The sequence below is a fragment of the Symphalangus syndactylus genome, chromosome 13, assembly GCF_028878055.3.
Source record: "Symphalangus syndactylus isolate Jambi chromosome 13, NHGRI_mSymSyn1-v2.1_pri, whole genome shotgun sequence".
Classification (NCBI taxonomy): Eukaryota; Metazoa; Chordata; class Mammalia; order Primates; family Hylobatidae; genus Symphalangus; species Symphalangus syndactylus.
The window spans coordinates 39,477,286-39,500,749 of NC_072435.2; the positions used below are offsets into that span (position 1 = coordinate 39,477,286).

Consider the following 23,464-nt stretch of genomic DNA (forward strand, 5'->3'; position numbering starts at 1 on the left):
TCCTGACCTCAAGTAATCCACCGGCCTTGACTCCCAAAGTGCTGGGATTACAGGCATGAGCCACCATGCCTGGTCATTTCCCCTTTAATCTTGATTCTTGTCCCAGCCCCTAGCCTGAGCCTGGCGTGTGGTCTCAGGACATGTGAATGCCTCCGGCTGAAGTCTTTGGGTGGGGAGGACACCTAGAAAACATCTCCCTACAGTGACCTCCCAGGTCACGAGCAGAGCTGCCCCAGAGACCCCCATCACGATGTGTCTCAGTATCCAATGCAAAAACATTCTTCACACCATTTGCTTTTTAAAGGACTCCATTTTTTCGTTTTTCAGGGAACAAAGAAGATAATTGTATTTTAGCCTGCTAGGCAGAGATAGACTCCAGGATTCAGCACTCTGAACATTTTTTTTCTTTTTAAAACCAACATCATCATTATCATCTCAAGGCTGTGCCCCCAAGTGTGAGACACACGTTGGACAGTCACTGAGATAATTTTAGGCAGAACAGGGGCACAGATTAAATAATTGGATCTCAGAGGGACATAATCATTCCTTTTTCTTTCTTTTTTTTTTTATTATACTTTAAGTTTCTTTTCCACGTATCTTTCAGACGTTCCGCTTTTGTGAGAAAGCCTCAGGTAGATGCTAATAGGCCCTTTAACACCTCCCTAACACTTAGTCATTTTCCTTTTAACAAAGAGCCCAGCTTGAAGGCAACAACATTGTCTGATTTCTGTTAGATTTACTTTTTTTTTTTTTTTTTGAGATGGCATTTCTCTCTTGTTGCCCAGGCTGGAGTGAATGGCGTGATCTCAGCTCACGGCAGCCTCTGCCTCCCGGGTTCAAGCGATTCTTTTGCCTCAGCCTCCCGAATAGCTGGGATTACAGGCATGCGCCATCATGTCCGGCTAATTTTGTATTTTTAGTAGAGACGGGGTTTCTCCATGTTGGTCAGGCCGGTCTCGAACTCCCGACCTCAAGTGATCCACCCGCCTCAGCCTTCCAAAGTGCTGGGATTATAGGTGTGAGCCACCACGTCTGGACTACATTTACTTTTGCAGTTGCAGATTTATCTTAGGTTAGCAATGCTGGTTGTAAGTGGATAATATAGTTTCCTTTTTTTTTTTTTTTTTTTAAATTAAAGAGATGGAGTCTCAGGGTGGAGTGCAGTGGTGCGATCATAGCTCACCGCAGCCTCCAACTCCTGGGCTCAAGTGATCCTTCAGTCTCAGCCTCCCAAATGGCTGGGACTGCAGGCATGCACCACTGCACCTGGCTAAAGTTTCCTTTTGAAATTGAAGTTTAGAATACATGTTGATAGAAACAAAATGTCAAGGAACTGTACATCCAGGTTGCACATGGAACTGGCTAAAATCTTGATGTCCCAAACAAGTGACATTTGGGAGCATGTCTCCATGGGCGTTCTGCATCTCCTCATCTGAAAACGATTCCATGGCCATTTTATTTTTTTATCATTTAATTTATTTTATATATTTTTTTGAGACAGAGTCTCACTCTGTCGCCCAGGCTGGAGTGCAGCAGTGCGATCTCAGCTCATTGCAACCTCCGCCTCCCAGTTTTAAGTGATTCTCCTGCCTCAGCTTCCTATGTAGCTGGGATTACAGGTGTGCACCACCATGCCCAGATAATTTTTTGTATTTTTAGTAGAGATGGGGTTTCACCATGTTGGACAGGCTGGTCTCAAACTCCTGACCTCAAGTGATCTACCCGCCTCGGCCTCCCAAAATGCTGGGATTAGAGGCGTGAGCCACCATGTCTGGCCCACTTTCATTGCTTCCGATAACTGCTCCACCCAGCTTGCCTATTGAAACTGAACCTCTGCCCCTTCTGTTCTCTGCAAGAACTGGTGGGGCATGGGCGGAGGCATTGGCAAGACCCTTTGGGATACTTCCTTCCCGGGGAGTGATTTCTGGTCATTTGAAGCGACAGGACAGCGGCGGCAAGGACACAAGGCCACAGAAACAGGCCCAGAACTAACGAGGCTGCACCAGGGGACAGATCACGAGAGACAGAATATGTGAGAGAGAGAGAGAGAGAGAGAGAGAGACTTTACCGTGTACTGCTCCTGGTGATGTGGCATCGGAGGGAGAGACAGATCGTAAGTGGCCTCAGAAAAAAGAACACAGAACACGCACGTACACATACGCACTCCTGAAAACCCCCGAGTCCCACCCAGGCACCAGTTGGGGGAGCCTCAGGCTCACGGTGCTGGTTAATGTCCATCCTTCCGTCGGGAAGCCGCCCCCACCTCCATTCAGTCCCCCGCCCTTGGCAGGTACCTGGCACTGCCCAAGAAAGCACCTAAGAAAGCCAAGTTTCCAGGTAGCAGGACAGCTGCAAAGCTGTCAGTTACCGAAGGTGAATTCACCACGGAAAGTCACTGCCAAGAGCCGGAGAAACCCCTCTTCTCCAGGCGTTGTGGAGCTGCAAGGATTTAGAATGTCTAACAGGTTGTGAGCTTTGAAGGTGAGGGGACCTGGGTTTGAATCCTGACTCTGCCTCTCGTTATCCTCATCTGCAAAACAGGCCCAGACTGGGTGCAGTGACTCACAGCTATAATCCCAGCACTTTGGGAGGACAAGTTGGGAAGATTGCTTGAGGCCAGAAGTTCGAGACCAGCCTGGGCAACATAGGGAGACCCTGTCTCTCTCTTTCTCTCCTTTTATTTTGAGGCAGGGTCTCCCTCTGTTGCCCAGGCTGGAGTGCAGTAGCGAGATCTTGGCTCACTGTAGCCTCAACCTCCGGGGCTCAGGTGATTCTCCCACCTTAGCCTCTCAAGTAGCTGGAAATACAGGCACATTTTTCCATTTTTTGTAGAGACGGGGGTCTCGTTATGTTGCCCAGGCTGGTCTCAAACTCCTGGGCTCAAGTGATCCTTCTGCCTAGGCCTCCCAGAGCGCTGGGATTACAAGTGTGAGCCACTACATCCTGGGCAAGACTCTGTCTCTTAAAACAAACAACCAACCAAGCAACCAACCAACCCACCAACCAACCAACCCAGGTCTGTGGAATTCTGATGTTTGATTAACAATAGCTATGGCCTTGGCTTTGCTCTTTATGAAGGAGGGGTCAGCAAAGAGTTCTGACTTGGGATGGAATTAGAAGCAACTCTGAAACCCTCTAAGCAAATGCGGGCCTGGAGAAAGCTATGAGCACCTAGCAGCTGGTCCTCTCATGATTCGCTGGAATCAGCCTTAGGGCTCATAGGAGCCTTCAACAATGACTGGAGATCCAGGTTAGAAAGACTTGACCACCATTAGAATGGCGGAAACCCTGTCGCCAAGCACTCTATGGAATTTTCATCCACGACCCCTTTGGAAGTTAGTGATTTTTTTTTTTTTTTTGAGACGGAGTCTCGCTCTATCGCCTAGGCTGGAGTGCAGTGGCAAGATCTCGGCTCACTGCAAGCTCCGCCTCCCAGGTTCATGCCATTCTCCTTCCTCAGCCTCCCGAGTGCTGGGACTACAGGCGCCCGCCACCACGCCCAGCTAATTTTTTTTGTATTTTTAGTAGAGATGGGGTTTCACCGTGTTAGCCAGGATGGTCTCTATCTCTTGACCTCGTGATCCGCCCACCTTGGCCTCCCAAAGTGCTGGGATTACAGGCGTGAGCCACCGTGCCCGGCCGTGATATTTTTTAAAACACAGAATGGTTTAAATGTCTACAAATATTCCCAGTGGATTCTCCTCTACACCCCCTCATCTCCTTTTCCTGTAGTCTGACTTGGGGTTCTCAAACTCAGTGTATCTAGGAATTATTGCATACGTAGAATCATATAGATTCTACTTTTTTTTTTTTTGATGGATTCTCACTTTGTTGCCAGGCTGGAGTTCAGTGGTGCAATCTCGGCTCACTGCAACCTCCGGCTCCCAGGTTCAAGTGATTCTCCTGCCTCAGCCTCCCAAGTAGCTGGGACTACAGGTGCGTGCCGCCATGCCCAGCTAATTTTTGTATTTTTAGTAAAGACGGGGTTTCACCGTGTTGGCCAGGATGGTCTCGGTCTCTTGACCTTGTGATCCACCTGCCTCAGCCTTCCAAGTGCTGGGATTACAGGTGTGAGCCACTGCACCCGGCCTTAAAAATAATTTTAGAGATGTGGTCTTGCTCTGTCGCCCAGGCTGGAGTGCAGTAGCACAATCATAGCTTACTGCACCCTTGAACTCCCTGGCTCAAGTGATTCTCCCACCTTAGCCTCCCAAGTAGCTGGGACTACAGGTGACAGCCACCACACCCAGCTTCTTTATGGATGATTGAGGGAGTTTTCAGTGACAGTGATTTTTGCCTAATCTGCTGACTTTAGGTTTAATATGGGAGTCTTCCGAACATCACTGCATTTGCCTATGGGAAGACAGCACCATTATGCCCATTTTCTGGATGAGGAAGCTGAGGCCTAGAGAAAAAGAGTGACCTGCCCAAGGGCAGGCACACAGCTGGGAAGACAGACTGAGATTCAAACCCAGGTGTGGGTATCTTGCACTCTAATCTTCTTTCCATTTCATCATACACAAGAAAAATAATGCCTTCAGGGGTGGGGGCTGTTTTGAAGATGAGGATCAAAAGATAGCAGCCTGAGGGCTCCATCTTTGGCTTCCTGACAGTTTGGCTCCTGGGTATGCAGGAGCAGCTTGATCAAGGTGCTCTGCCAGCTGCAGTCCTGCCTTTGGGGGAAGAACAGCCACGCCAGATGGACTCTTGGCAGTGAGGGCAGGATCATGATCCGCCAGCTGCTGAGAAATGTCAGTTGGCTGCCCCGATGCATGGGCACAGAGCGTGATACCATGTGTGATGGCTCATGAAATGGGGTGTTTATGGTGGACGCATGGATACAAGGGACACAGTCAGTGAATTCAGCAGGACACACACACACACACACACACACACAGATATTTGGGTGAGGTGCAGGAGGGGTGGACACCTTCAGGAGAGCTTCAACACATCCCTTGGTGGGACCACAGGGATAGTTTTTTCCCATATTGGAGACGGGGCCACAATCACAGCACTGGGGGAGGAATTCTTGCTTTGATCCCAACAGGCTAGAACAGCAAGGTTCCTTTCAACAAGGAAGGGAATAACCTTATGCTCCCTTCCCCTACTCCCTTCCCCTGGATCTTGCAGCCCTGCCAGGCCTCAAAGAACCCAGGTTGGCCAGGCTGCTGAGCATCATTCTGCTCACTGTGAGCCTCCGTATTCAGGGCTGGGAGATGGGCAGCATCTGACAGCCGAACCCAACCTCAGTGATCCCGTCGGACTTACTTCCCTCCACAGTCCCTGTGGGCTGCAGTTTCCTCATTTAGATGGGAAAAACTGAGGCACAGAGAGGCTAAAGGGCTTGCACATCTAAAGAGAAATCAAACAGACCCGGAGGGACAATTTCTTAAAACAATAAGGTCAATCTAATACTTGTGGGGCTCTCAGCCTTGTCTGTGAGGGGATATGCACACAGGACAGACAGAGCAAGTTAAAAGACCAGAAAGGAAAGAAGCAGAGGACTTGGGGCGGGGGTGGAGGTAGGGAGTTCAGCACTCAGGCTGAGAACCTCAGAGCATCCCATGCTCCTCCCAATGTGCCAACCATCCGATAACACGGAAAGACAATAATTAGCAAAGTCCTCATAGGGTGAGAGACCTTCTCAGGCAAAAGAGGCCAGAAACCTGTAACCGGGAGAAGATTCCAAAACCTTTTGGGGAAAAAAGCAGTAACTCGAGTAGCAGCTCCTATTCTGCTTTTCTAGCAGTTTGGCTCTTAGGTGTGCAGGAATGGCTTGATCAAGGCACCTGGCCAGCTGTGCTGGGCCTGCAGCCCTGCCCTGGGGGAGGAACGGCAGCACCAGATGGACTCTTGACAGTGGGGTGGGGAGGGTGTGGTAGGGGTGAGGTTTGAGGGTCTCCTCTCTCATCCCTCCGGCCATGATATAAAGATGCTCCCTGTTGGACTCATGTCCGTCGGCTCGTCCAAACCCTGGGAGAGTCCCAGGCACTTGCCAGGATCCCACTGGCAAAATCTCACACCTCCCAGTTCCTGCATGATCTACAAGCCTGCCAGGGTTGACAGGATGGCCTGAAATCCCTATCCAGATCCTTTTCTTTCATAAGAATTAAAACAACAACAACAACATTCAAAATGGATTTTCAAGAGTGAAGGGTGGCTTTATGCCTGTACCAATTTCATGAGAACAATGTAAAAGCTTGACTCTGCAAACAGGCTGCCAAATTCCTGTGAGTTGTAGGCCAATTTTGAATGCCCTTGTATAACTTGATATTTAAAAAGAAAACTCAGAAATTAAAAAAAAAATCAACTCCCCAAAAGAATCATTCTGCTATTTTTTTTTTTTTTTTTGGAGATGGAATCTCGCTCTGTCACCCAGGCTGGAGTGCAGTGGCACAATCTTGGCTCACTGCAACCTCCACCTCCTGGGTTCAAGCAATTCTCCTGCCTCACCCTCCCAAGTAGCTGGGACTACAAGCCCTCCCCATCACACTCAGCTAGTTTTTGTATTTTTAGTAGAGATGGGGTTTCACCATGTTGGCCACGCTGGTCTTGAACCCCTGACCTCAAGTGATCCACCTGCCTTGGCCTCCTTAAGTGCTGGGATTACAGGTGTGAGCCACTGCACCCGGCTCATTCTGCTAATTGATCTCTGGTGGAAAAGAATTTTTGGTTCGCTCTTGCAGATTAGCTTTGTTTAAAAGAGGAGGCTAATTGTACCTCCAGAGAACCTAGAAACAGCATGTTGTACCTTGAAAGGCTTGCCCCTGGGCCCCGTGTAGGTCATTCCCCTCCCTAAATTGTGACAGTCAACTTGGAGGATGGAGGTGGGACAGTCACCTCCTCAGCATTTTTTTTTTTTTTGAGACGGAATCTTGCTCTGTTGCCCCGGCTGGAGTGCAGTGGTGCAGTCTTGGCTCACTGCGACCTCCACTTCCCAGGTTCAAGCAATTCTTCTGCCTCAGCCAAACGAGTAGCGGGATTACAGGCACCTGCTATCACACTTGGCTAATTTTTGTATTTTTAGTAGAGATGGGGTTTCACCATGTTGCCCAGGCTAGTCTTGAATTCCTGATCCCAGGTGATCCATCTGCCTTGGCCCCCCCAAAGTGCTGGGATTACAGGCATGAACCACTGTGCCCGGCCCTCCTCAGCATTAAAGTATGTCAGCTACAACAGAGGTCTGAGAGGAAAGTGACATTGGAGACCTGAACAGCTTGGGCTTGGTACCATTTATCTGTGCCACACTCAGTGGTGGTCACTGGGAGGATTCACAGGATAAGACCCACTCCCCTGGGCACAGGTGGCCAAGGTAATCATTGTGTGTGGACAGGTGGATATGACTGACATATTCACCCCACTACCTGCCCTCGTCCCCTGAGCTACCTGCCACCTCTTGAGCCCTAGGAATCTTGGAGGCTGCTGGGCAGACCCTGCCCCAGAGGAAAGGGGCAGGGGTGCCTGCCTGAGCATGTCCTCCTGTGTCCTGGGATCGGCCCGTGTCTGAATACCATTCCTCATCAGAATGCAGGGGAGGGGGGCCAAGTCCCTGTTGCCAGACCGATGACAGAGGGTCAGCTTTCTCCAAGCTACATGGTCCAGGGGAGGCTCACATCACCCAAGGACATAGGCCAGGGTCATCAACAGTGCAGGGAGTGAGAGAGAAAGAGAGGATGAGAGAGAGAGCGAAAGAGGAAAATAAAAAGATAGAAACTGAGAGGGGGTAAAAGGAGAAAGCAAGCAGAGGGAAAAAGGAGAGAGACACACAGAAAGAGACAGAGAGAGGGAAGAAGAGAGAGGGAAGAGAGGGGAAAGGAGGAAGAGAAGGAGGGAGAAAGAAAAGCAGGGGAGAGGGAGGGAAGGGGGTGAGAGGCAGAGAGGGGTGGAGAAACCCTTAGGTTATTTCCATAGGAGAAGGATTCATTCCAGGCTGAGGGTGGTAAAACATTTTGGCTTTTCAGGATTTAAATTTTCTCATAGTTTGATGTCTACCTGATACCTTGAAGGACCTGCTTAAATAGGTGATGGAGGGGGAGAAAAGTATATTTTATTATAATACATTCCTGTTTTTTTGTTTTTTTTTTTTTTTTTTGAGACAAAATCTTGCTCTCTCACCCAGGCTGGAGTGCAGTGGCACGATCTCAGGTCACTGCAGTCTCTGTCTCCTGGGTCCAAGCAATTCTCCTGCCTTAGCCACCTGGGTAGCTGGGATTACAGGCGTCCATCACCATGCCTGGCTAATTTTTGTATTTTTAGTAGAGACAGGGTTTCGTCATGTTGGCCAGGCTGGTCTCGAACTCCTGACCTCAGATGATCCCCCTCCCTTGGCCTCCCAAAATGCTAGGGTTACAGGCATGAGCCACTGTGCCCAGCCTATTATAATACATTCTTATATATGCTGTTTATTAGCTAAAAAAATCATTTTTTGTGGAGGGGGGGCGGTGGCAGGAACAGTGATAGGGAACAAATTGTATCTGGTTTTTATTTTACATTTCTCTGAATTCCACGGGTTGATTTCCCTCCATTTTTACTAGTTGCCAGCATTCTATCAGATTTCTGTTTATGTCTTTTGCCCATTTATCTATTGAGGAGTAGTGTTTCTTATTGATTTGTAACTGCTTTTCATATTTTAAAGACATGGACTCCTTGTTTTATTTGTCACAATCTTTGTCCCCTCATTTGATGTGCATTGTATTTTGTTTTATTTATTTATTTATTTATTTATTTACTTTTTAACCTACAGAACAGCTTGCTAAACCTGTTTTTTTTGTACTCATCACTATTAAAATTATTCAGTAACCATATAAAGCATAATATTCTAAATAGCAAATTCATTGATTTTTAATTTTTTAAACTTTTTATTTTTTTGAGACAAGTTCTTCCTGTGTTCCCCAGACTGGGGTGCAGTGGTGTGATTTCGGCTCACTGCAGCCGTGAACCTCCTGGGCTCAAGCAATTCTCCCACCTCAGCCTCCCGTGTCGCTGCTACTACAGGCATACTACCATGCCTGGCTAATTGTTTTTTTTTTAGAGATGGGGTCTCCCTATGTTACCCAGGCTGGTCTTGGTCTCCTGGGCTCAAGCAATCTGCCTGTCTCAGCCTCCCAAAGTGCTGGGATTGCAGGTGTAAGCCACCGTGCATTGCTCTAGCAGTCAAATAGACACTGAAAAGCTTTGGGGAGAGGGAAGGAGGTGGGGAGGGAGAGGAGGAAAGAGAAAAAGAAAAGAAGAGTAAGTGAACAAAAAGAGAGAAGAAAGAAAGAGGAGGAAGGAGTGAAAGAGAAAGAGAAAGAAGTATAATCAGCCTCCCAACCTTCATGACACATCTCCAGCTCTGAGGCATCCAGAAACTCTGGAGATTTTTTGTTCTAACACGACTTGACCTCATTGTGTTCCCAGAGAAGAATCTAAGTGTGGCCTACTTTATAGCCCTTCAACTGGAAATGGGCCACCATTTTGGCCCTCCTGACAAACCAAGTCTTCATTGTTTGGTGAGGGAGACCATTCAAGGGCCCCTCCAGATCGGCTGAGGAAGGAGACTGGAGGCGGAGGCACAGGAGGAAGCCCCTGATTTTCTCACTATGGGAGTGAGTGGGTCAAGATCCTTTCAAAACCTTTCAGGGAATGATTCACCATGATGGGCACAGCCAGAGTCCCCAAGATTTGTTTCTAGATTAAAGACTGATTAGATATTTTTCATTCTGCTCCAAATGTCTACAACTTCAGGAATGTACTGCTAAGTCTGCTATCAGGGCCCTGAGGGCTAATGGCCACTCACCTGTTGGGTACCATCTTGAAATAGTCACCCAGAACTTGGGGGCCATTTTGAAATGGTTGCCCTAGAAATTGGATGCCATTTTGGAATGGTTACCCAGAACTAGGATGCCACCTTGAGATGGCTGCCCAGAACTTGGGGGTCATCTTGGAATAGCCATCTAGGACTTGGGGACCATCTTGGAATGGCTACCCAGAACTTGAAGGCCACCTTGGAACTCAGGGACCATGTAAGAATGGCCACCAAGAATCCAGAGGCCATCTTAGCATGGTAGCCCAGAACTCAGAGGCCATCTTGGAATAGTCACCCAGAACTTGGATGCCACCTGGGAATGGTTGCCCAGAACTTGGGGGCCACCCTGGAACTCAGGGGCCATTTTGCAATGGTTGCCTAGAACTTGGGGCCATCTTGGAATAGCCACCCAGAGCTTGGGGGCCATCCTGGAATGGCTACCCAGAACTTGAAGGTCACCTTGGAACTCAGGGACCATCTAAGAATGACCACCCCAAATTCAGAGGCCATCTTGGAATGATAGCTCAGAACTCAGGGGCCATCTTGGAATGGCCACCCAGAACTTGGATGCCATCTTGGGATGACTACTAAGTGCTTGGGTGCCACCCTGAGATGACTGCCTACAACTGGGGCGCCATCTTGGAGCTGCATGATGACATATGGCCTTTCAGAGGGCAGAGAATCCTAGGACTGCCAGGAAAAGTGAAAGACACACAAAGGAAGTCACCAGGTCTACAACTACGGGGCCTTCAGGCATAGGGAGGGGGTCAGAATTCTCATGCACATTCATTTCCTGATTGTCTCTTTAGGGACTTTCCAAAGAGACAACGGTTTGGGCGGCGCTTGTGGAGCAGTAGGGGGATGAGATGTTCCGGCGAGGCTAGTCTACGGGAAGCCACACAGCAAAGGGTCAGTGATGTGGCTGAGGCCCGTTGCTGTGTGAGGAGGTAGAAGGTTGGCAGGAGGGGGGTCCCTTCTCCTTCTTCCTCCATGGACATCATGCAAAAAGCCAATCAAAGCTCTTCCTGGTGGCATGCTGATATCTCCCACGTCCCCAGAGCCCACACACCCCATCCCTAGACCCTGAGAACACGTCCTGTAATCCGATGGGTGGCCCCAGGCTGGGGGTTGGGGGAAAAGAGGCAAGAGGAGGCCTCGCGAGGAGACTTACGTGAAGGCAAAGGCTACCAGGGCCCCACTGACCACTATGAAGTCAAGAATATTCCAGAGGTCACGGAAGTAGGCACCCTGATGCAGGACGAGCCCCAGGTCAATCATCTGTGGGGGAGAAGAGACGGTGCTCAGAACCCCCACCTGATCCCCACCCTGGGGTGCTGCCACCCACTCTCTAGCCTCTTGGGGAGAGGCAGGGAAGCCAATGAGGCCACCTCATCTTGCAGGGATGGGCAGTGGCCAGACGACTCCGGGGAGGAGTGGGGAGCCCCTGCCCCATGAGGCGGCCCCCCCTTTGCCTGATGGAAGCCAGCTCTGGCTTGACGGCTCTTAGATCCAAACTTTGGGATCCCCTTTGATGCCTCTTTGTCCCAAATCCCTCATTGGTGGCTCTATCAGCAAAACTCACTGGCTCTATTTCCAGAACCTTCCAAGAATCTGTCCACTTCTCACCTCTTCTTTGGTCACCAGCCTGATCCTGTCCCCATCATCGCCCATGGGGACCAGTGTGATCACCTGCTTACAGGTCCTCTGGCTTCCCACAGATGCCAGAGGGCACCTGTGAACACCTGGGTCAAGTCCCTCCTCTGCTCAGAACCCTCTCTGGCCCTCACCTCACTCAAAGTAAGAGCCGAAGAGCCCTCTCTGTGATCCCCTGCACCAGGTGCCCCCTCACCTCCCCACTCATCTCTCTGTCCTTCGTTTCCCCGCTCTTCTCTCACTCCACCCAGCCACACCAGCTTCCCTGCTGCTCTTCAGACACACCAGGCATTTCTAATCCTCTGGGAGACTCATCCTCTTGAGGGGGGCATTCTTGCAGGCTCAGGATCTCCTGGAACCCCGGCTCTTTTTTTTTTTTTGACAGAGTCTCACTGTGTCACCCAGGCTGGAATGCAGTGGCATGATCTCGGCTCACTGCAGCCTCCACATCGGCTCATTGCAGCCTAGGGTTCAAGTGATTCTCCTGCCTCAGCCTCCTGAGTAGCTGGGACTACAGGCGTGAGCCACAATGCCTGGCTAATTTTTGTATTTTTAGTAGAGATGGGGTTTCACTACGTTGGCCAGGCTGGCCTGAAACTCCTGATCTCAAGTAATCTGCCCGCCTTGGCCTCCCAAAGTGCTGGGATTACAGGCACAATCCACTGTGCCCAGCCCTGCACTTGCTTTAAAAAAAAAATTACCGTGTGTTCTCACTTATAATCTGCACGCACCTTGATCACCATCTCAAAGGTAAAGACGCCTGTAAAAACGTAGTCGAAATATCGCAGCACCTGTAGGGGATAAAAGCAAGAGAGCAGTGGATCACTGGCCTTTTCCAGCAGAGCCCCAGTAAAACTAACGATCGCCTCGCAGAGTCTCTACCCAGAAGAGGAAACACAGCTGCTATATACAGTTGGGCAGGGCGTGCACTGCACAAGGGCCCCTCCCATCTCTTTTCATACTGCAGATGTGTATGTTGTGAATAAAATTGTCCAGCAGATGGCAGCAAATCCTAACAAAAAAATCACTGTACTAGGCCGGTTCGCTAACCCACGGGACGGGTGCCTTTTAAAATTTGCCCCAAGCCCTATAGTGGATTAGAAGCGGCCCCAGAGAAGTTCAGGGCTGACTGTATCCCTCTTGGTGATGGATCTAATCCCCCAGTACCCTTGCTTTCCTGGGCATCCTGGGCGAGAAATAGTTGCTACACGGTTTTTTAAACACGGGCCAACCTCCTGCCACGGCATCTCTTCCTGTTTCAAGGCCAGGCCCCTGCCAGGGTAGGTTGATTCTTCCTGTCCCTCTCCCCAGGCCCAATGTTTCCACCTGGACGAGCAACGTCCTCTGGCCCAGCCCCTCTCCAGGACACACCATAGCACACCTCTGGTGTCACCCAGGCCTGAAGATGAAGGTGTGCTGGCACAGTGTCTGGCTGGTACTAGGTACAGGGGGTGGACACTGGCTGGGCATGGTGGCTCCAGCCTGTAATCCCAGCACTTTGGGAGGCTGAGGCAGGCAGATCACTTGAGATCAGGAGTTCGAGACCAGCCTAACTAAATGGCAGAACCCCGTGTCTACTAAAAATATAAATACTAAAAATATAAAAATACTAGAAATATAAAAAATTAGCTGGGCATGGTGGCATGTGCCTGTAATTCCAGCTACTTGGGAGGCCAAGGCGTGACAATCACTTGAACGTGGGAGGCGGAGGTTGCAGTGAGCCGAGATCGTGCCACTGCACTCCAGCCTGGGAGACAGAGACTGTCTAAAAAAAAAAAAAAAAAAAAAAAAATCAGATCCACCCAGAAGCTGCAAGGGCCGAGCATTACTGAACATGGCCACCAGAGGGCGCTGTGAACACCCAAGAAGTCAGGCACATCCTTCCTCTGCTTACAACCCTCCGTGGCTCCCACCTCATTCAGGGATAAAAGTCAAAGTCCTCCCCGAGGCCCTCAAGCCCCTGCACGATCTGACCATTCAGCTCCCTGCCCTCACTTCCTCTCATTCTCTCCCTTGCTCACTTGCTCTTGTCCCCCAAGATGCTCCCACCTCAGGGCCTTTGCATGGGCTGTTCTGTCTCTCTGGAATGCTTTTCCCCACATCCCATTTGATTCCCTCTTTCTCCTCCTTTATGACTTAGCTCAAATAACACTTTCCCAGTGAGGACTCCCCTGACCGGCTGTTTAAATTCCATCTCCTGGTGCTTGAGATCCCCTTTACGAAGTCTCTCTTTCCCTCTGCCCGCCACGCCTTCGGCCACTTATCACTCCCTGAACATTTGTTGTAGTTACTGATAATCTCATTGTCCATCTCTGCCACCCAAATGTCAGCCCCACAAGGACAGGGATGTCTGTCTGTCACCATGGCGTCTCCAGCTTATAATATAGGGTCAGGAATACAGTAGGTGCTCAAGAAATGTTTGTTGAATGAATGCATAAACAGTTGGGGCTGTACTGGGTCCTGGAGGAGCTGGGCTCTGTGATCTGTGTGGTTATAACTTATATTCCTGTTATATGTGGTGCTTGAAGAGGAATCAGAGACCAGAGTGCCCGGGGTCAGGGTGAGGTGACTTCCTGGAGGGAGGGGCTGGTGCAAGGGGATTGGCTTGAAAGACCTGGGTGGGCAGAGGGGATGGTGGTGGGAGAGCATTTCAGGTGCACGAGGCAGTGGGTACAGCCTGGTCAAAGGCCTGGTGGTTTGTGGGCTCTGGGAGTGCAGGGACTGTCTTGTACCCTGTAATCCTCCCTGGCTAGCTCAGTACCTGGCACATAGTAGTTGCTTATTAAATACTTACTAAAGGAATGAATGGAAGGAAAGAAGGAAGAGAGGGAGTTGGGAAAGGGCAAGCCATGGGGGTCAGGTGAATTTAATTCTAGAGCTCTTAATTAGGTGTGCAAGAGGAAATCAAAAGACCAATAAATTAGGTTCAAGTATTCCTAATATTTAGATCTTTTTCATCTATTTGCAAATGTTATTTCCTGTGGTTCAGTCTAATCCAAGAAAGTGCTTGATCTCATTCATTACAGGGAAATGCCAAGCACAACCCCAGTAAGATCTCACTCCACACCCAGCAGATCGGCCAAATGAAACAGTCAACAGTACCAAGTGTTGACAAGGATGTGGAAGAACAGGAGTTCCCACGAGCTACTGGTGCAAGGGCCACTGCGTTCATTTATTTTTTAATTTTTTTTTGAGATAGTGTCTCGCTCTGTCACCCAGGCTCGAGTGCAGTGGCACAATCTTGGCTTACTGGAACCTCTGCCTCCCGGGTTCAAGCAATTCTTCTGCCTCAGCCTCCCAAGTATCTGGGATTACAGGCGCATGCTACCATGCCCAGCTAATTTTTGTATTTTTAGTAGAGACCAGGTTTTACCATATTGGCCAGTCTGGTCTCGAACTCCTGACCTCACGTGATCTACCCACCTTGGCCTCCCAAAGTGCTGGGATTACAGGTGTGAGCCACGGTGCCCAGCCCACTATGTTTATTTTTATTTACTTATATATATTTTTGAGACAGGGTCTCGCTCTGTCACCAAGGCTGGAGTGCAGTGACGCCATCTTGGCTCACTGCAACCTCTACCTCCTGGGTTCAAGCGATTCTTGTGTCTCAGCCTCCCGAGTAGCTGGGATTACAGTTGTGTGTCACCACGCCCAGCTAATTTTTGTATTTTTGGTAGAGACGGGGTTTCACCATGTTGGCCAGGCTGGTCTCAAACTCCTGACCTCAGGTGATCCACCCGCCTTGGCCTCCCAAAGGGTCACTGTGTTTATTGTTCAATAAACATTCAAGCTGCATTTACTGAGGCCAACCACTTGCAAATTATATGCTCTAGAAACTTCGCTTTTGGTTTATACCCTGGAGGAATTCTTATTTATTGAGACAGGGTCTCGCTCTGTCACCCAGGTTGGAGTGCAGTGGTATGAACATGGATCACTACATCCTCGACCTTCCAGACCCAAGTGATCCTCCCACCTCAGCCTCCCAAGTGGCTTGGACCACAGGTGCGCACCACCATGCTCGGTTAATTAAAAAAAAAAATTATTTTTTTTTGGTAGAGGTGGGGGATCTCATTATGTTGCCCAAGCTGGTCTCGAACTCCTGGCCTCAAGCAATGCTCCCACCTTGGCCTCTCAAAATGCTGGGATTATAGGCGTGAGCTACTGCATCTGGCCTCCTGGAGAAATTCTTGTCCAGGTGACTCAGGAAACATGTTGAGGGGTGTGGCACGGGGACAGTATTCACACTTAGAAACAACCCAAACATCTGTCAACAGGGGATGGATAATACATCCCATTCCACACAGTAAATCTGAAAACAGCATCATAAAGAACTCCCATTGGCCGGGCGTGGTGGCTCATGCCTGTAATCCCAGCACTTTGGGAGGCCAAGGCGGGCGGATCACTTGAGGTCAGGAGTTTGAGACCAGCCTGGCCAACATGGTGAAACCCCGTCTCTACTAAAAATACAAAAATTAGCCAGGCGTGGTGGCACCTGCCTGTAGTCCCAGCTACTCCGGAGGCTGAGGCGGGAGAATTGCTTAAACCCGGGAGACGGAGGTTGTGGTGAGCCAAGATTGCACCACTGCACTCCGGCCTGGGTGACAGAGCAAGACTCCATCTCAAAAAAAAAAAAAAAAAAAAAAAAAAAAGCCGTCAATCCTGCAACACCAACATGTACTCATTTAGTGCAAATACAATGTTGGGTGACAAAGGGATGCATAGAAGTGTCTCATTTATTGAATGTTACAGAAGAGCAAACATAAATTCTAGTTTTTAAGAACTGGCCAGTGCGGTGGCTCATGCCTGTAATTCCAGAGCTCTGGGAATCTGAGGAGGGAGGACTGCTTGATGTCAAGAGTTTGAGACCAGCCTGGCAACATAGCGAGGCCCCGTTTCTACAAGAATTTAAAAATTAGCTGGGTATGGTGGTGCATGCCTGTGGTCCTAGCTACCTGGGGGGCTGAGGTGGGAGGATTGCTTGAGCCCGGGACGTTGAGGCTGCAGTGAGCCATGATCACGTTACTGCACTCCAACCTGGGCGACAGAGAGAGACACTGTCTCTTAAAAAAAATAAAAAATAAAAAAAAGCCTGTGCAGGTGGGAAAAAGAGAGAAGCCGAAAACGCTCATTCCAGAAGCTGGGGTCGTGGTTACCTGTAAGGCAGGGTTTCTCAAGCTGGGCTCTGTGGACATTTGGGGCTGGATCATTCTCTAGAGTGGGGCCCATCCTGTGCATCGGCGGGTGCTGAGCAGCATCCCTGGCCTCCACCCACCAGATGCCAGGAGCACCTCCCCCCTCCTGTCGTGACAACCAAAAATGTCTCCAGACAGTGTCCCCAGCAGCTCTAGAGGGAAAGAAGGCGGTGGGGGTGGGGGACCGAGGAGGCACATGCCGTGTGGGGCGTTTTTGTTCTATTTCTTGCCCTGGATGGTGGTTGCGTGGTGTGAACGTTATGGGGCCACAGTGTTCTTGTAGAGAAGTTTCGACTGCGAGATGGACGAGGGAGGGGGCCGGGGAGCTGAACGCTCTTTGCAAACACTCCCTGGGGCCTGGTCTGAGTGCTGCCTAGATTCCCTTCAGCCCTGGGAGCTGCCGTGCCCCCTGGATCATCCATGCCTGTGCCCTCCCTGCCAAAGGCAACGCCTTCTCCAGCCTCCTCGAGTCAGTAGGGGGTTTGTGGACCCCTCCTGGGACACCCACTCCCTACGCCTGGCTGCTGGAGGCCTCTGGGGAAAACCAGGCTGCGGGAAGCAACTAAGCGGACTCTGAGGAGGCTGGGCACTGGCTCTAGCTTCCTCCGGGAGCTGCGTTCTAATTATTTCCTTCCATCTCCCCCATCGGGTCCCCAGGGGGGCCTGCCAGGCCTGGGAAGGAAGGGAAAGTGCATGGTAAGCTGTGGGCGGGCTTGAGGGATGGGGCTCGCCAGCTTTGCCTGGGTCCTAACCTCCTTAGCCAGGGTAGCAGAGCCTTGGACCAGCAGAAAACACACTTTTTTGGCTCTGGGCTGGGAGATAAGGGATGAGGGAGGGAGCTGGGGAGGGAAACAGGAGCCACCATTCCACCATCTACCAGGCCCTGGGGTCAAGCCTCTGCCCGCAGCCCATGGCTGAGGCACGCCCTTGCCTGTTGGTGCCTCAGTTTCCCCATCTCAACCACAAGCATGCACTCATTCCTGCTTGTCAGGACTCAAAGGGGCTATGCACACCCATATGTGGCATACAGTAGGTGATTAGTAAATGCAGACAGTTGGGGCAAGCAGTGGGAGCTTAGGGGGATGCAGAGTTGGAATTCTGCTGTGTGACCCTGGACAGGCCACTTACCACTCTCTCATTCCCCTGAGCCTCAGTTTTCCCATCTGTCAAATGGGGATGCCTGGGCAGGGGGTTGTGGGGGCGCATTGTGAGGATTAAATGAGATACTGCATGCTGAATTTCTTCCTGGGACACAGCAAGTGCTCAATTAACAGGGGTTGTCAAGAGACCCACTATCCGCAAAGGGGCTTGCTTTCATAAAAACCAAAAGCTTAGGCTGTGTTTCTGAGCCAAACAGTTGTTTCTTTCAAAGCTTCGTGTCCAAAGGGAAACGTCTACTGCGGAGGGGACCACCTCTGAGCACCGCCCCTGCCCCAGTAACCCCCCTATTCCATGTAGAGAATGTGCAACATCCATATCCTGCTAGTCTCACGCCTCCATTAGAGAATCCAGCAATTTTCAGCCCTAGTCACTCTGGGTCACCTCCTCCCCACCAGGCTCACAGAGAAACTGCCTCAAGGAATGTCTTGCTCCCAAGAGCATCCGCAAGGAAACAGAGTTTCCCCTCTCAACCAGCAGCCATAAGGGCTATGCCTAGGGGTGATGCCAACATCCCACCCTACCTATGAGCATTTTGGATGCAGGAGAAAGTGGCCTGAGGCAGAACAGCCAGGCTAGGAAGGGGCGTGCTCTGTGGGACTCACGTTGTTCCGAGGTGCGTTGGGCTGCACAGGGTCCTCGGCGGCCAGGGCGATGCTGCTCATGGCAATGACCATGAGGATGCACATCTCAAAGTAGCGCAGGTTCAGGATGTAATGGCACAGGCGGCGAAGGCTGTTGGAGACAGGTGGGCGTGCAGAGGTCCACTCAGACCACATGCTCACAAACCCTTTTCTTCCATAATCTCATGTTACCTACCACTACCTGAGATCTCCAACCCCCAAGGCCTCATACACGACAAACTATTAAGCTCCTCCCGGTGGGGGCCCTCTCTGGGTCCTGGAACCCCAAGAAGGCAGAGGGGACCTCGGTGAGAGAAGACATTCACATGCCCTGTTTAGCAAAGTTCCTATCACTCCCAAACGACCCTCTTGAAGTATCTTGATCCCCAAGCTAGGTTGAAGAAATACGGTCCTTAATTCTGTAGGAGATAAAAAGGCTTTTCGATATTAAATGTCCCAGGGTCAAACAATATTGTGAATCTATGGGTTAAGTAGATTTCTTTCTTTCTTTTTAAAAATTAGCTGTGTGACCTTGGGCAAGTTACTTGTCCCCTCTGTGCCTTGGTGCCCTCATCTGTAAAATAGCCATAATACTAGTGCTTACTTCACAAAACTGTGAGACCCAAGAGTTAATTTATGCCAGGCTCATGATGGGGGCTCCAAAAAGTTAGTTATTGAAATTATGAATTGCAGGCCTTATCAGAGCCTTGAATGTGCCAATGGGATGTGCCAGTTAACCTCTTAATAAGTGAAGCCAATAATAAATAGTTCATAAGGTTGTGTGAAGGGCAGCAGAGCTGAGTGGTTAAGAACAAGGAGGCTAGAGCCAGTGTCTGGGCTCAAACTCCAGCTCTCCCACTGGCTTGCTGTGTGACCTTGGGCAGGTGAATTCACGTCTCTGGACCTCAGTTTTTTCATCTGTCTAATGGAGCTAAGCATAGTAACAACCTCAGAGAAATTAAAAAAACAAATTTAAGGCACTCAGAACAGTGCCTGGCACTGAGTAAATACCACATAAGTGTTTCCTTAGTAAAATCGATAAGTCAACTAAATAAAAAAGTATTTTAAAAGTACCTTTATTTATTACTACCCAGGCTGAGTTGCCAAGAGGCAGATTATAGAAAGCAGCTTCTCCCCCATCTTATCTGACATGATCCTTCATTGTCAAGAAGCATTTTGAGGGGTCAGGCTTTCAAGAAATATCCTTGGGAGACATTCAATTCTAAAACAACCTCCGAGCCACTACCACATTCACGGGATAAATTTCTCCCCTAAATAATCTATCCGTTTCAAAGATGCCCAAGACAGAAGGCCATGGAACTCAGAGGCTATCCGCCCAGAATCTAAACCCTTACAGAGTCTAGGTTAGGAACAGAGTTCAGGTCCTAGGGCTGCCATGTGCAGTTGTTCAGGCTGTGTACTGCACAAGGCAGCCATTTCTAAGGGGGTGCCTCTTACATCACAGACAGTGAAGATTTGTTTATTTATGACAATGATTTTCTAGTGGATGGCAGGACAGGGGTCTCTTCCAACAAAGTATATTGCGATAAATCATCTTACTTGACTTACGGAAGGAGCATCCGTTTTCAACTTGTTCAAGGGTATCCCTGGACTCATGGTGGTCAACACTCACTCACTGCCCTCTATCTGGCCTGACTTCCGCCACCCGGGTGGGAGCCCCAGGCCCCCCTGCCCTTGCTGGGGGCCATACTCACGGGTTGGTCGTGGACAGGATGAACATGGAGCTATAGGGAGGCATTGGCTTAGGGCCGTCTTCCCCACGGTCGTCTTCCTCCTCCTCCTTCTTCTCTTCCTCTTTTTTTGGCAGTGGGTCTGGGTTGGCGTTTTTGTTCACTGTTGGGACAAGAACCAACACAGGGCTCCCTCCACAACTTCCCACAAGTCTCTGGGAACTCCTGTGTACTCCCAGGGCAGGCAAGAAGCGGCTGACATTTATAAAGGGCCTGCTGTATATACCAGGCATCCTATGACATCACTGAACCCTTGTATGGCCCTGAGGTTGATATATTCTGATCCCCTGTTTACAGATGAGGACATTGAGGCACAGAGAAGTAAAGTGACTTGTCTAAGGTCACACAGCAGGAAGTGGCAGAGCTGGCATTTGGAACCCAGGCGGCCTGGCCCCCGAGAGCCTGCTCTCAACCACTCTATAGCCTTGAGTGCGGTGGGGCCCTCACGGGATATTAACACAGACCTGCCCCTATCCTTGTTGGACCTTCATACCCTCACTTGCAGGCAGGTAGGGAGAGTGCCAAGAGACCCATTGAATAGATAGAAATACTGGGACCTCCCATAAACTGCACGGCGTGCCCCCATTTGCACACCTCTCTTGACTCAGGGGGAGGAGCCATCAGCCTCTGGAGCTTCCATTCTGCAGCCCAGCCTGCTTATGTGCCCACGGGCAGGCTGAGCCTCTCTGAGCCTCAGTCCCTACATCTATAAAATGGGCACAGTGACAAGACCTTAGGATCTTAGGTCTCAGGACCATGGAAAGCCTTTATCCAGCAAACTCATGAAAATCTCTCACACAGAACTGACACTAGAGGAACTTAGCACATAATCCACTCAGCAGTTCACCTTTTTTTTTTTTTTTTGAGGCGGAGTCTCGCTTTGTCACCCAGGCTGCAGTGCAGAGGTGCCATCTTGGCTCACTCTACCTCGGCCTCCTGAAGTGCTGGGATTACAGGCATGAGCCAGTACATCTGGCCCCTTTTTTAATGTGGCGAGTTTAAACTAGAGAGTTTAAACTGACATTTGCATGTGGCCTGTGTTACATTTTTTTTGGACAGTGCTGGGCCGAGAGAATCAATCATCTGACCCCCTCAAGCTTCCATCAGAGGACCCTATTACTCCTCAAATGGGGTGGCTTCCTGGCTCCCCTTGGGAAGGAAGGACATAGGAGATATTGCAAACCTGACTGGACACATCCCCGTGCCAGGCACTGTGCACAAATTATCTCACTGAACGCTCCGCAGCCCTGTGGGGTAGGAAACTACGCCTATGCCCATTTTCCAGGGGAGGAAACTGAGGCCAGAGAGATGGGGTCACAGTCCAGGGTCACTCAGCAGAGCCTCTGGCTCCAGGGGCGCCAGGTCCCCTGCCCAGTGATGTGAGGGCAGAGGGTCTCACCTTGCACAACAGTGTGGTTGAGGGGGGGCGGGCAGGCTGGGGGGATGTCCACTGTGGTGTGGTCGGGTTTCCTGGCAGTCTTAGCTGAATTGGTCTGGGTGCCGCTGGGGTTGGTGACGATAAGGCTGTTCTCGGGGGTCTTAGGGGGGCCGGGATTGGACGGGTTCCCCGGGTTGTTGGGCGTCCGGCGGCTGGCGGCGTTCTGGGGGTTGGTGGCCATGGCAGGGATGGCCGGCGTGGGGCCGGGGTCGGTGCTGTTTCCCATCTTGGCTGGGCTCTGGGGCAGGCCGGCGTGGCCGAGGCTGTCGTGAGGACCGGCCGACTCCGCGGTGGCCAGCTTGTTGTTCTTCATGTTGTCAATGTCCTCTGCCAGGGGTGGGTCTTGGCGGCCCAGGTCCTGCTGGATTGGCCGGGTGGTTGACAGGTTGGGGCCCGACACAGGGACCCCGGAGCCCTGGTTCTCTCTGAGGAAGGCAAGTGAATGAAAAAATACCAACAACTGAGTTAGGATAAAAGGCAACAGTTCAGGATTCTAGCTAAGATTCCATCTTTCAAGAGTACAATTTGGGCTGGGTGCAGTGGCTCACACCTGTAATCCTAGCACTTTGAGAAGCTGAGGCAGGAGGATTGCTTAAGGCCAGGAGTTCAAGACCAGCTTGGGCAACACAGTGAGACCCCATTTCTACAAAAAATGTATAAATTGATAGGCGTGGTGCTGTGTGCCTGTAGTTCTAGCTACTTGGGAGGCTGAAGTGGGAGGATTGCTTGAGCCTGGGAGGTTGAGGCTGAGGCTGCAGTGAGCCGTGATCGTCCCACTGCACTCCAGTCTGGGTGACAGAGTGAGACCCTGTCACCAAAAAACCAAAAAAGAAAAGGAAAGGGTACAGTCTGGTCACGGAGAAGTCGTGTTCCAGATCCCTGCAGCGCCTGGAATTGAGAGGGGCCTGTTCAATTCTTGGTCAGAGGTCAAGACCTTCACATGCCCACTGACAGGTTTCCACAGCTCCCCATCATCTTATTTCTTTTCCTTCTTTCTTTCTTTTTTCTGAGATAGAGTCTCGCTCTGTCGTACAGTGGCATGATCTTGGCTCACTGCAACCTCTGGCTCCCAGGTTCAAGCGATTCTCTTGCCTCAGCCTCCTGAGTAGCTGGGATTACAGGTGCCCACCACTACGACTGGCTAATTTTTTGTTTTTCAGTAGAGACGGGGTTTCACCATTTTGGCCAGGCTGGTCTCGAATTCCTGACCTTAAGTGATCCACCCACCTCAGCCTCCCAGAGTGCTGAGATTACAGGTGTGAGCCACCGCACTTGGCCTCTTTTTTTTTTTTTTTTTTTCAGACAGGGTCTCACTCTGTTGCCCAGGCCGGAGTGCAGTGGCAGGATCATAGCTTACTGCAGCCTTGAACTTCTGGGCTCCAGTGATCCTCCCATCTCAGCCTCCAGGTAGCTGAGGCTACAGACTCACGCCACCATGCCTGGCTAATTTTAAAATTTTTGGTAGAGACTGGCATCTCACTATGTTGCCCAGGCTGGTCTCAAACTCCTGGGCTCAAGTGATTCTTCCTCCTTGGCCTCCTAAAATGTTGGGATTACAGGTGTAAATCACAATGCCCAGCTTGTTTTTAACTTTCTTATTCATAGCTGAGTTTTCACTGCCTAGTACAGGGCCTCTCACACAGTCAATGCTGGGTAACTTACAGTCAAATGATAAACAAATACCCCAATTTTCTTTTTCTTTCTTTCCTTTTCTTTTTCTTTTTTTTTTTAACTGAGACAGAGCCTCACTCTGTTGCCCGGGCTGGAGTGCAGTGGCGGGATCTTGGCTCACTGCAATCTCTGCCTCGTGAATTCAAGTGATCCTTGTGCCTCAGCCTCCCGAATAGCTGGGATTACTAGCG

General features: G+C 50.3%; 1 protein-coding gene across 4 annotated transcripts in view; it reads right to left on the reverse strand.

Moving 5' to 3' along the window:
• The window catches only part of CACNA1A (calcium voltage-gated channel subunit alpha1 A), a 308,974-nt gene that overhangs the window by 62,411 nt on the left and 223,099 nt on the right, over positions 1-23,464 (reverse strand). For all 4 annotated transcript variants that reach the window (XM_055235695.2, XM_055235696.2, XM_055235694.2 and 1 more), the window contains exons 20-24: positions 21,564-22,027; positions 20,129-20,267; positions 18,396-18,525; positions 12,172-12,231; positions 10,959-11,065 (exon numbers count right to left, since the gene is read on the reverse strand). In XM_055235695.2, the coding sequence (XP_055091670.1) occupies positions 10,959-11,065; positions 12,172-12,231; positions 18,396-18,525; positions 20,129-20,267; positions 21,564-22,027 (900 nt within the window). The remainder of the gene's footprint in view (positions 1-10,958; positions 11,066-12,171; positions 12,232-18,395; positions 18,526-20,128; positions 20,268-21,563; positions 22,028-23,464) is intronic.